General features: G+C 40.5%; 1 protein-coding gene across 1 annotated transcript in view; it reads left to right on the top strand.

The window, feature by feature from the left end:
* Positions 1–3,097: 3,097 nt before the first annotated feature.
* LOC306669808 (broad substrate specificity ATP-binding cassette transporter ABCG2-like) overlaps positions 3,098–13,755 on the top strand; it is a gene marked incomplete at its 5' end in the record, with an annotated part of 288,437 nt that continues 277,779 nt past the window's right edge. Inside the window, one exon of the mRNA XM_079153964.1 lies at positions 3,098–3,358. Within this exon, the coding sequence (XP_079010090.1) occupies positions 3,098–3,358 (261 nt within the window). The remainder of the gene's footprint in view (positions 3,359–13,755) is intronic.

The following is a 13,755-nucleotide window of genomic DNA, read 5'->3' as shown; positions in this document are numbered from 1 at the left end:
GGCAGAGATGGTTCCTGAGAAATTTCTCCTCCTCACCAATTGTATAATAAAATTGATGTTCCAAAGATTATTTCATTTTGCTTTGTTTTAAAAAGGCAGGTTACAAAATACAGAGAAATTTTAAAGAGGAAAAAATAAATCACACACACAGAACAACAGAGGGGCCTCAGGGCAAAGGCAGGAGCCCAGCAGCCATCCAGGCCAGGGCCAGTACCACTGGGCCTCCCACCAATGTTCAGTGCAGACAGAGACTTGGGCACCTTGAGCCAGGGTAGATGGAGCCTCTCTCCCCTTGTCCTTAGTGTAGACAGATTCTCTCCTTGAGCCACTGTAGACCTGATTCCACTGCTTTGGCCAGAGAGAATCCCTTTCCCAGTCAGCGGGTCCTCCCTGAGGTTGTGGTTCGGGGTCAAGGGTCGGGGGTGGGGTGCTGGTGTTAGAGAAGACACATCTGGAAAGGTATCAGAGACTCCAGAGTGTTCTGTGGCATCACCTCCATAATCCCATGGGCAGGGAGGCAGGAGGCGGGCCTGTGGGCAGGGGTGGGCCTACATGCCTCAGGGGCTGGGGGCTTCACCGCATACCCCACTGCCTCTGAAACCAAAATCTCCTGGTCACTTCTAAACGTCATGGAGAGTGAGTACATGGGCTTTGGGCGCTGCAGAGCTTAAACCTTCTCAGGCTTGCTACTTACCGAAAAGCCAAGTGAATTTCAAGGAAATAAAGTTCCTCATAGGAAGAGCTCTGGAAAGATCTTCAGGTGTAGATGACATTCCAGGAGAACCGTACCACGCTTCTGAAGAAGAATTAACACCAGTTGTATACAAACATTTCCAGGAAGCAGAAGCACAGGGAAGCAGCCCCAATGTGTTTTGTGGAACTGCAATTACCCCACCATCAAATTTTCTTAAAAGTTCCATTCACAAGCTCAAAAATTATCTAAGGATATTTTTAATAAATATGCATGACTATGCATGTAAAACTATACAATATTGTTGAAAGAAAGCTTTGAATGTAGAGGAATATATCATGTTCACTGAATAAAATAGCTTCAATTCTTCCCAAATTCATATATATATATATATATATACATATATATATATATTTAAAAAAGTGTGTGTGTGTGTGTGTGTATTTTTTGAGATTATCTTCTTATGTTTCTAGGCTGTCCTTTAACTCCTGGACTGAAGCTTTTCTCTAGCTTCAGACTTCTGAGTAGCTGGGACTACTAGCTAATGCATCCAGCTAAAGTATAATTTAATGCAATCTCAAGCAAAATTCCAGCAGCCTATTTTATGGAATGTGATGATCATTGATTTATCCAAAAGTATATATCAAAATGCAAAGGGCCTAGAATATACAATATGACCTTGAAAAAGGATAGTGAACTGATTTTGAGACTTGAGGTTTATAGTAAATAAGACAGTGTGTGAGTAGAGTAAAATAGCTATATAGGTCAGTAGATCAGATGAACAATTAAAAATCCAGAAACAAATCCAATCATATATGGCCAAATGAGTTTTGACAAAGGCAAATTAATGGAGATAGGCAAGTTGGAACCACTAAAAGTCTACATGGAAAAAATAAATACTCATCTACCCTTCCCCTACACTATAAAAAATAATGAAATGTAATAAAGACCTAAATCTATAAAACTTCTTTAACATGTTTGAGAATATCTTGCAATCTTGTGTTCAGTAAAGATTTAAAGGGGATAAAAAAGATCATGAACTACATAAAAGGAAAAAAAAACAAAAACAAATGAACTGCATAAAAAATATACCTAGCTCTTCAAAGGACGATAAAATGAGAAGGTAAGCTGCAGACTGGTAGAAAACATTATAAAATATATATTTAATAAGGGGCATGGCATAAAACATAATGAAGAGCTCTAATATAGTATAGAAAGAACCCTTCAATCAGAGAAGTCACTGATTTACTAAATGGGCAAAAGATTTGAATAGTCACTACACCAAAGAGAGAACTAAAGATAGCAAGTAAGCACACTCAAAAGACACTCAAGATCATTAGTCATTCGGGAAATGAAAGTTAAAACCAAAACAGGGTAACACTACAACTGTTGAAGTGTGTAGTGTGACTGGAATGCTCATAAATTGCTGGAGGGAACGCCAAATGGTAGAGCACTTCAGAAATTTAGCTGTTTCTTTTAAAGAAATTTAAACATTTCTCAAAAGATTCAGCAATTCCACTTGTAGGTACTTAGCCAGAGGAAATGAAAACATTTGTTTCCTCAAAGACTTGTGCACAAATATTCATAGCAGCTCTATTCATTGTAACCAAAACCTGGAAAGGACTAACTCGCCCATCAGTTGGTGAATGGATAAATAAATGTGATGTACCCATGTCACAGAAGGCCACACAGCATTAACAAGGGGGATACTTATGCAACACAACAGGCTGAATCTCAAAGCATTCTGCGATGTAAAAGGCCAGACACAAAAGACTACTTTCCTGTTATTCGATCGTATAAAATTCTAGAAAAGGCAAAAACGTATTAACATAGGGCGGATCCCTGTTTTCAAGAGGTGAGATGCGGCGTGAGACGGGGTGGATTGACTGCCCAGCTTTCTCCAGTTTCACTGCGGTCCTCAGGCTTGAGTCTGGAACAGAAGCTGAGCACACTTTGGCTTGTTTTCACAACCCAGCATCGTCTAGATTCTGAGTTGGCAAGTGTCAGGTGCCTCCTAGCGGAATCGCAGTTTCCTCTAAAGCCATTCGTCTTGAATTCAGGTGGCTGCTGCCCGTGACAGCTCCTCAGTCCTACAGCGGTTGACCACCTACCAAGGACCTGTTTCTGTGGCCGCCTGCCAGGCCTCTCGCAGCGCTTGAATTCCTACTTTCGTTTCCTTTTCGCCTCGACCCCCCACAAAACCCATCCGTTTGGTCTTCTCCGGCGACCGCCGGCCCCGCCCCCAAACAGCACGTGGGGCCCGAGTCTGGGCGGGGGCGGGGCAGAGGCAGTCGCGGTTCCTGGACGCCGCCCAGCTAGCTCCAGCTCCGCAGTGGGACGCGGGCGAGGAACTGGCGTCCTGGGCGCTCTCGTTCCCTCGCGGCCGCGGAGCCCAAGACAACAGTGATGGAGCCCAGGCTGCCGAGGAGGTCGCGGGCCTCGTGCGCTGGACTCCCGGCAGAGCCTCCGCGTCCCGCTGCGCGGAGCCGCACAGCGCGCAGCTCTGGCTCTTCCCCAGCGCTCGGTTCTCCGCGGCGCGTGGCTCCGAAGGTCCGAGACGACGCGCCAGGTTTGCTGCACGCGGAGGCGCCTGGCGGTGCTGGAGCGCGGCGGGCCGGCGTCGAGGTCCACCAGCTGCCGCCGAGGAGCGACGATGCTGGACGCCGAGTAAGTGGAGCTTTCGGGCAGGTCGCCTGGGTCCCGGGCTGGGGCGCGCAGGGCGGGGTCCGCGACGGCACGGTCGCTGTCCCTCAGAGGCTGGAGTGCGCTTACACCGCTGCAGCGGTCGGAAGGGCATTGGGCCGCTGCTGTCTGGCTGCAGACGCCCGCCGGGCCCAGGAGGTTTAGCGGGGCAGCGACCTGAGCTGTCCTTATCCCGATCCCGCTGGCCCCGCGTCCGCAGGGTGTGGACGTGGATTGGACCGTACTTTGCAGACTGACCCGCGCGGGAGTGGACGGGAGCATCCTCACCATCTGAACTAGGGTCGCTCTGTAGCTTGCTTTCTGTCCAAAGTTGATTTCCCCTGTTCCCCACACTCAGCACCACCACCTACCTACCCCGATTTTGTGGACCTTTTAGAGACTTGAGTCATCTTTATCCGCGATAGGATCTTACACCGGCCTTGAGTTGCCCTTGGCCCAGGTCCTAAGCCTCCTACCTGTTAGGTATGGTGGTTCTGATTTTACAGGTGGGGACAAACGTCCGCACCCTTATTAATCTTTAGAAATTTTCCCATCTCTGGAGTGAGGAAAATGGTGTCTTGCTGTTGTGTTGTTTCGCACTTAACTGGAGTGAAATTGTGCAGTTTTTGCTTTCTCCGTTGGCCATTTGCTTTCCTTTTTCGGTGAACTGCCTGCTCATAGCCTTACTTGACTTTTTAAAAACTGAGTTGTGAATCTTTTTCTAATTTATTTGTAAGAGGTAATTGGATATTAAACAATAACTGCCGTCGTGATATTTTCCTTCCTTGCCTTTTGTTGACCTTATTTCTTTCCGTGCATAATTTACACTTTCTAAATGATCAAGTTTTTCTTTTTGGGGGGTGTATGGATTTTAAAATTGGAAGTTTATCTGCACTTTGAGATTTGAAAACTATTGTCATCCTCGTATTAATTTTAAAGCGGTATTTTTATTTTGTTGGGGGTTGTGGTACTGGGGATTGAACCTCGGGTGCTCTATCACTTAGCTACATCCCCAGCCCTTTTCATTTTGTGAGAGGATCTCAAAATTGCCCAGGCTGCCCTAGACTTTGTGGTCCTCCTGCCTCAGCTTCCCAGGGAGCTGGGATTACAGGGTTCACCACAGCCCCCAGCTTCAAGTTCTATTTTTAAAGTTAAAATTGTGGGTATGTTTGGAATTGATTTTGACTTAAGGTGTGTGAGAAAGGATCTGAATTTATTCGTGTTTTCAAAGGGCTAAATAAGTATCCCACTATCATTTCTTAAGTATCCCTCTTTTTCGACTGATTTGAAATACTTAGTCTCTAAAAATATAGACAAATAAGTAAAAGAAGGGGGGGGGGGTTATTATGTTGGGCCATTTCTTCTACCAAACTGTTTTTGTTCCTCTAGTATTTGTAATATGGTTTGTGCTTCGAAAGATTTTCAAAGGGGTAGATTCTATATTATTAGAACTAAGGAGTGAAACAAAGTCCTCAAACTATCCTCTTTCAATTTTTGTGAACAAATTAAGGGAGACTAAATGGTAACTGTTTACAATCTAACTATTGGAAAGGGCTAAGTATGCCCTAGTGCCAGTAAAAGTTCTTTCCACATCATCTATTATTTGTGCCTGAACCACTGAGACTTACTAGATATTGTCTTAAAAAAGCAAATATATTTACTTACTTCCCCAAAAGAGGACTGAGTTCTTTTAAATCTTCTAATGATGGCTTTTTGTCCAGAAGTTTCTTATACAGAGCCAGTGGGAAAGAAAGGTTGGCAACATTTAAATTGTATAGAGAGAGTCCACACAGCATCCCAAAGAGGAAATATCTCTTCTCAAATGTGGGCTGGAAAAAGAGGTACAACAAACAAACAAAACAAAACCCAAGTTATTATAAATATCAGTTACACAAAGGGATAATTACATTAGTAAAGAAAATTTCTTAGTTCCCTCTTTTAAAATTACAAATTGAAAACAAGCTTCAGGAAAATTAAAAATTGAGGTTTTTTCATAGCTTATGATGTGATTTAAAATTTCTTGCCAGACGCCATAGTGCATGCCTGTAATCCTATGGCTAGGAGGCTGAGGCAGGAGGATCTAAAGTATAAGACCAGCCCCAGCCACTTAGTGAGTCCTTAAGCAACTCAGCACGACCCTATCTCAAAGTTAAAACCAAAAAGTGCTGAAGATGTGACTCAGTGGTAAAGTGCCCCTGCATTCAATGCCCCCCCCCCAAAAAAAAAGAAAATAAATACACAATGGATGCATGCCAAAATATGGCTGAATATCAGCAATCATAATAATGAAGCTGAGTGTGGTGGGGCACACCTGTAATCCCAGAGGCTCTGGAGGCTGAGACAGGAGGATTATGCATTCAGACCTAGCCTTAGCAATTTAGTGAGGTCCTAAGTAACTTAGCAAAAACCTGCCTCAGAAAAAAAGGGCCAGGGATGTGGTTCAGTTGGTTAAGTTCACTCCCTTCACTTCCATGGGGTTAGCTCCCTGGTACCTGCCTTTCCCCTGAAAAAAAAAAAAAAAAAGCATGTATACATGACATTTTATTTTCCTTTCTTCCCCATGCTGGGGATTGAAAAGCTTTTTGCCTTGAAAGCACAAAGCTTTCAAGGCAAGCACTCTACCAACTGAGCTGTATCTTCAGCCCCTGGGGGACCTTAATCAATGTTGCAGTTCTGTAGGTCTGGTGTGAGCCAGAGATGCTGCTTTTCTACACACTCCCAGGTGAGCTATGGCTGCTGCTTCTTGCACCATATGATTACTACTTAATATAGGCATTGCACCTCTGCATGACCTCATTTTACATTATTGTCTATGTTTTCATGTTGCAGTACATGGCATACTTTTTCTGTTCTGAAAACTATGAGAAAAGAAATGACTTACATTGACTGGAAACCACATGCAGGAATCCTTTTCAGGATACATGAACATTCCATAGGTTGGCTTGGTCATCTCTTCAAATATACAGTGGAAGAACTCTGAACTGACCCCTCCACACTCAGGACGAATTTCTTTAATAAACTCAACCTAAGGAAAAAGAACATATTCTCCAGCTCTGATGTAAAATCCGATGCTGTGATCTTTATGGAAAAGTGTCCAACTGCTCATGGCCATTGCTGCAGTCATTAGAGTTACCAGAGTCACACAAGTCCTTACCTCCTTGCAGTCTACCTTCCCTCAGTTTGCTGCTAGGCAGGGAGGCCAGGAGCCCACTTATGCTCAGGTTGCTGTAGTGAGTGCAAGGATCCTTTAGACTGCCACATGTACCAGGAGAAGGGCAACTCCAGCAAGACATGGTGTTTGCCAACTAGGTTGACCAGTATCTCGAACCAAAATTTTGACGTGCTTCAAACTCCTGGGCCATTCACACCCCCAATTATTCCTTCTTCTTATCTGTCTTCATCTAATCTCTTGGTTGAGGTTAGCAGCTATTCCGTTTCTCCTCTATCATCATTAGGGCTTCCACTAAACAGCCCTTCCAGTCAGTCTGGGCACGAGATCTTTGCAGGGACCATGAGACTTTGTGGCTCACAGAACCTCCTGTGAGAAATCAATATTAATAGTCCTTTTTTTTTTAAAGCTCTTTTTGTTTTTGGATTTGAGTTTTGTGGTTGATTACTCACTTGGTTCCCCCCTACTTTTCTAACTATTCCTTTTCTACTTTTCTGGTTGATTTCCTTTTATCTGTGTGTGTATGTGTGTGCGTGGGTGGCTGGGGATTGAAGAGAGGGCTTATACATGCTAGGCAAGCATTCCACCACTGAGCTGCACCCCAAGCCCAAATGTTTTTTATTGGCACATTATAATTATGCATAATAGTAGGATTCATTATGAAAAGGGAGCTGAACCGTGGCCATGACAGGCTACGTTTAGGACATGAAAGATTTCAGGCCTAGGTTTCTATCGGAAGCTAAAGAGCCAATGCCTAACATTCCAAACCATATATGTCAATATGTTAAGACCTGGGTACCCTAAGCCAGTGGAAACATGCCAAACCACACATGCTGAAAGATCAGCCAATCGTGTACTTTGCTGTGTTCAAATTTCCCACTATACTGTGGAGCTCCTAAAAATCCTGCTCAATCGAGACTGGAGGCTCTTAGCCAGTAACTGCTGCGTCAGTGAACACTGTGAGTCCAAGCTCGAGTTTGCAAAAAAGACCCTCTTGCTTTTGCATTGGAGATGGCTCCCTGGTGGTCTTTGGGGATTTGTGATCTGGGCACAACAATTATGCCATATCATACATGCACATAGTTCGATAAACCTCATTCCCCAGCACCTTCCTTTTCCTTCCTGCCCTCAATCTGCCTGCTCTGTTCTACCAATCTCCCTTATATTACTATTGCTATTTTAATTATTGTGTTATAATTATCTCTAGATGGGATTCATTGTGGTATATTCATACATGGATACAGTATAATTTGGTAGTTTTTATTCCCCAGTAATTCCTCAAAAACTTCCCTCCTCCCTCTCTTGATTCCTTCCTTTACTCTATTGGCTTTCCAATACAGTCACCTCTATTGGAGGGCTCTCCCCGCTTTTATTATTTCTGTTTTTCTCTATCTTCCATTTATGAGGGAAAATATAACAACTCCTGACTTTTCTAGCATGATGTTCTCCAACTCCATCTATGTACCTCCAAATGACATAATTTTATTTTTCTTTATGGCTGAGTAAAACTTCACTGAGTATATATACCACATTTTCTTTATCCATTTGTGTGTTAATGGTTACCTGGGCTGATACCATAACCAGGATATTGTGGATTATGCTACTTTAAATATTGGTATGCATGTATCATTATGATATGCTGATTTTTAGATTTTTTGGATAAATACCAAAGAGTGGAACAGCTGGGTCATTTGGTGATTCCATTCATGGTCTTTTGAGTAATTCCTTCTTCTTCTTTTTTTTTTTTTTCCTAGTACCACATTCTTTTTTTGTTTTATTTTATTTTTTTATTTTTTTTTATTTTTTATTTTTTTATTTTATTGTAAACAAATGGGATACATGTTCTTTCTCTGTACATGGCATAAAGGCATACCATTTGTGTAATCATAAATTTACATAGAGTAATGTTGTTTGATTCATTCTGTTATTTTTTCCCTTTCCCCCACCCCTCCCACCCCTCTTTTCCTTCTATACAGTGCTTCCTTCCTTCATACTTGCCCCCCTCCCTAACCCTAACTCTAACCCTTCCCTCCCCCCATTATGTGTCAAAATCCACTTATTAGCGATATTATTCTTCCTTTGGCTTTTTGAGATTGGCTTATCTCACTTAGCATGATATTCTCCAATTTCATCCATTTGCCTGCAAATGCCATAATTTTATCATTCTTTTGGCTGAGTAATATTCCATTGTATATATATACCACAGCTTCTTTATCCACTCATCAATTGAAGGGCATCTAGGTTGGTTCCACAGTCTGGCTATAGTGAATTGAGCAGCTATGAACATTGATGTGGCTGTATCTCTGTAGTATGCTGATTTTAAGTCCTTTGGGTATAGGCCAAGGAGTGGGATAGCTGGGTCAAATGGAGGGTCCATTCCAAGTTTTCTAAGGAATCTCCACACTGCTTTCCAGAGTGGCTGCACTAATTTGCAGTCCCGCCAGCAATGTATGAGTGTACCTTTCTCCCCACATCCTCGCCAACACCTGTTGTTGCTCGTATTCTTGATAATCGCCATTCTAATTAGGGTGAGATGGAATCTTAGGGTGGTTTTGATTTGTATTTCTCTTACTACTAGAGATGTTGAACATTTTTCCATATGTTTCTTGATTGCTTGTAGATCTTCTTCTGTGAAGTGTCTATTCATTTCCTTAGCCCATTTGTCAACTGGATTATTTGAATTCTTGGAGTAGAGTTTTTTGAGTTCTTTATAGATTCTGGAGATTAGTGCTCTATCTGAACTATGATTGGCAAAGATATTCTCCCACTCTGTAGGCTCTTTCTTCACATTGCTGATAGTTTCCTTTGCTGAGAGAAAGCTTTTTAGTTTGAATCTATCCCAGTTATTGATTCTTGCTTTTATTTCTTGTGCTATGGGAGTCCTGTTAAGGAAGTCTGGTCCTAAGCCGACATGTTGAAGATCTGGACCTACTTTTTCTTCTATAATCTGCAGGGTCTCTGGTCTGATTCCGAGGTCCTTAATCCATTTTGAGTTTAGTTTCGTGCATGGTGAGAGATATGGGTTTAGTTTCATTCTGTTGCATATGGATTTCCAATTCTCCCAGCACCATTTGTTGAAGAGGCTATCTTTTCTCCATTGCATATTTTTGGCACCTTTGTCTAGTATGAGAAAATTGTATTTATTTGGGTTTGTGTCCGTGTCCTCTATTCTGTACCATTGATCTACCTTTCTATTTTGGTACCAATACCATGCTGTTTTTGTTACTATTGCTTTGTAGTAGAGTTGAAGATCTGGTATTGCAATACCTCCTGTTTCACTCTTCCTGCTAAGGATTGCTTTAGCTATTCTGGGTTTCTGATTCTTCCAGATGAATTTCATAATTGCTTGCTCCATTTCTGTGGGGTACATCATTGGGATTTTAATTGGAATTGCATTGAATCTGTATAGCACTTTAGGTAGTATGGCCATTTTGACAATATTAATTCTTCCTATCCAAGAACATGGAAGATCTTTCCATCTTCTAAGGTGTTCTTTAATTTCTTTCTTTAGTGTTGTATAGTTTTCATTGTAGAGGTCTTTCACCTCTTTTGTGAGATTGATTCCCAAGTATTTTTTTTTTTTTCGAGGCTATTGTGAATGGGGTAATTTTCCTAATTTCTCTTTCTGAAGATTCATCACTTATGTATAAAAAAGCATTGGATTTATGAGCATTGATCTTGTACCCTGCTACTTTACTGAATTCACTTATGAGTTCTAAGAGTTTTCTGGTGGAATTTCCAGGTTCCTCTAAATATATAATCATGTCATCAGCGAACAGGGATAGCTTGAGTTCTTCTTTTCCAATTCGTAGCCCTTTAATTTCTTTGGTTTGTCTAATTGCTCTGGCCAGAGTCTCAAGAACAATGTTGAATAGAAGTGGTGAAAGAGGGCATCCCTGCCTTGTTCCAGTTTTTAGGGGGAATGCTTTCAGTTTTTCACCATTTAGAATGATATTAGCCATGGGCTTAGCATAAATGGCCTTTACAATGTTAAGGAATGTTCCTACTATCCCTATTTTTTCTAGTGTTTTGTGCATGAAGGCGTGCTGTATTTTATCAAAAGCTTTTTCTGCATCGATTGAAATAATCATGTGAATCTTGACTTTAAGTCTATTAATATGGTGAATGACATTTATTGATTTCCTGATGTTGAACCAACCTTGCATCCCTGGGATGAAACCCACTTGATCATGGTGCACTATCTTTTTAATATGTTTTTGTATGCGATTTGCTAAAATTTTGTTGAGAATTTTTGTGTCAATGTTCATTAAGGATATTGGTCTGAAATTTTCTTTCCTTGATGAGTGTCTGTCTGGTTCAGGTATCAGTGTGATATTGGCTTCATAGAATGAGTTTGGGAGGGTTCCCTCCTCTTCTATCTTATGGAATACTTTGAGAAGTATTGGAGTGAGCTCTTCTTTAAAGGTTTTGTAGAACTCAGCTGAGAACACATCTGGTCCCAGACTTTTCTTTCTTGGTAGGCTTTTGATGACTTCTTCTATTTCAGTACTTGAAATTGGTCTATTTAAATTGTGTATGTCTTCCTCGTTCAGTTTAGGCAATTCATATGTCTCTAGAAACCTGTTGATGTCTTCGAGGTTTTCTATTTTGTTGGAGTATAGATTTTCAAAATAGCTTCTAATTATGTTTTGTATTTCAATCCTGTCTGTTGTGATATTTCCTTGTTCATTCCGAATTTTAGTGATTTGGGTTTTCTCTCGTCTTCTCTTTGTTAGTGTGGCTAAAGGTTTATCAATTTTGTTTATTTTTTCGAGGAACCAACTATTTATTTTGTCAATTTTTTGTATTGTTTCTTTTGTTTCAATTTCATTGATTTCAGCTCTGAGTTTAAATATTTCCTGTCTTCTACTACTTTTGGTGCTGGTCTGTTGTTCTTTTTCTAGGGCTTTGAGCTGTAGTGTTAGGTCGTTTATTTGTTGAGATTTACTTCTTTTATTAAATGCGCTCCATGAAATAAATTTCCCTCTAATTACTGCTTTCATAGTGTCCCAGAGATTTTGATATGATGTTTCTTTGTTCTCATTTACCTCTAAGAATTTTTTAATTTCCTTCCTAATATCTTCTGTTATCCATTCATCATATAATAGCATATTGTTTAATCTCCAGATGTTGGAATAGTTTTTGTGTTTTACTCTTTCGTTTATTTCTAACTTCAATCCATTATGATCTGATAGAATACATCGTAGTGTCTCTATCTTCTTGTATTTGCTAACAGTAGCTTTGTGGCATAATATATGGTCTATTTTAGAGAAGGATGCATGTGCTGCTGAGAAGAAAGTGTATTCACTCTTGGTTGATGGTATATTCTGTAAATGTCCGTTAAGTCTAAATTATTGATTGTGTTATTGAGATCTATGGTTTCTTTATTCAATTTTTGTCTGGAAGATCTGTCCAGTGGTGAGAGAGGCGTGTTAAAATCACCTAGTATTATTGTGTTATGGTCTATTTGGTTTCTGAAATTGAGAAGGATTTGTTTGACATACATGGATGAGCCACTGTTTGGGGCATAGATGTTTATGATTGTTATATCTTGCTGATTTATGCTTCCCTTAAGCAGTATGAAATGACCTTCTTTATCCCTTCTGACTAACTTTGGCTTGAAGTCCACATTATCTGAAATGAGGATGGATACTCCAGCTTTTTGGCTGAGTCCATGTGCATGGTATGTTTTCCCCATCCTTTCACCTTTAGTCTATGGGTATCTTTTTCTATGAGGTGAGTCTCTTGCAGGCAACATATTGTTGGATCTTTCTTTTTAATCCAATATGCCAATCTGTGTTTTTTGGTTGATGAATTCAGGCCATTAACATTCAGGGTTATTATTGAGATATGATTTGGTTTCCCGGTCATTTGGTTCATTTTTTAAATTTTATTTATTCATTTGTTTGACACTACTTGGCTCCTCCTTTATTTGACAATTCCTTTAGGATAATTCCTCCCTTTGCTGATTTGCTTGTTTGTTTTTCATCTCTTCCTCATGGAATATTTTGCTGAGAATGTTCTGTAATGCTGGCTTTCTTTTTGTAAATTCTTATATAGCTTTTGTTTATCATGGAAGGATTTTATTTCATCGTCAAATTTGAAGGTAAGTTTTGCTGGGTATAAGATTCTTGGTTGGCATTCATTTTCTTTCAGGACTTGAAAAATGTTGTTCCAGGCCCTTCTAGCTTTTAGGGTCTGGATTGAAAAATCTGCTGATATCCGTATTGGTTTCCCCCTAAATGTAATTTGGTTCTTTTCTCTCACAGCCTTTAAAATTCTGTCTTTATTTTGTATGTTAGGCATTTTCATTCTAATGTGCCTTGGTGTGGGTCTGTTGTAATTTTTTGTATTTGGAGTCCTATAAGCCTCTTGAACTTGATTTTCCATTTCATTCTTCAGATTTGGGAAATTTTCTGATATTATTTCATTGAATAGATTGTTCATTCCTTTGGTTTGTTTCTCTAAGCCTTCCTCAATCCCAATAATTCTTAAATTTGGCCTTTTCATGATATCCCATAGTTCTTTTAGATTCTGTTCATGATTTCTTACCATCTTCTCTGTTTGTTCAACTTTGTTTTCAAGGTTAAATATTTTGTCTTCAATGTCTGAGGTTCTGTCTTCCAGGTGTTCTATCCTACTGGATATGCTTTCTGTGGAGTTCTTAATTTGGTTTATTGTTTCCTTCATGTCAAGGATTTCTGTTTTTTTTTTTTTTCAATATCTCTAACTCTTTATTGAAATGATCTTTTGCTTCCTGTATTTGCTCTTTTAACTGTCGATTGGTGTGATCATTCAATGCCTGCATTTGCTCTTTCATCTCATCGTTTGCTTCCCTGATCATTTTAATCATGCACAATCTGAACTCCTTTTCTCTCATTTCTTCTGCCATGCTGTCATTGGGTTTTATTGATGTAACATCTAGATTTGTTTGCAGCATTTTCTTTCCTTGTTTTCTCATATTGTTCAGGTATCGGTGGACCGCTGAGATATTGCAGATTTCCTTTATTGACTTACAATGTCCCTGAAGATTTCTATATATATCCCCTCTTAGCCTTCAGTAGGCTGAAGTCTTGGAGGAAGTTGATAATGTGGTGCTCCACAAGGAATCTGCCTCTCTAGGAGTGGTGGCCTTCAGGTGGGGTATATTCCCTGCTTGTGGGCAGAGGTGCCTCCATTTGTTGACCAATGGTCATCCAATGGGGAACTAGGG

This window comes from Sciurus vulgaris, assembly GCF_902686455.1.
Source record: "Sciurus vulgaris genome assembly, chromosome: 9".
Taxonomy (NCBI): Eukaryota; Metazoa; Chordata; class Mammalia; order Rodentia; family Sciuridae; genus Sciurus; species Sciurus vulgaris.
Note: the sequence above shows the minus strand (reverse complement) of the source record. Positions and strands in the feature narration are given on the sequence as shown.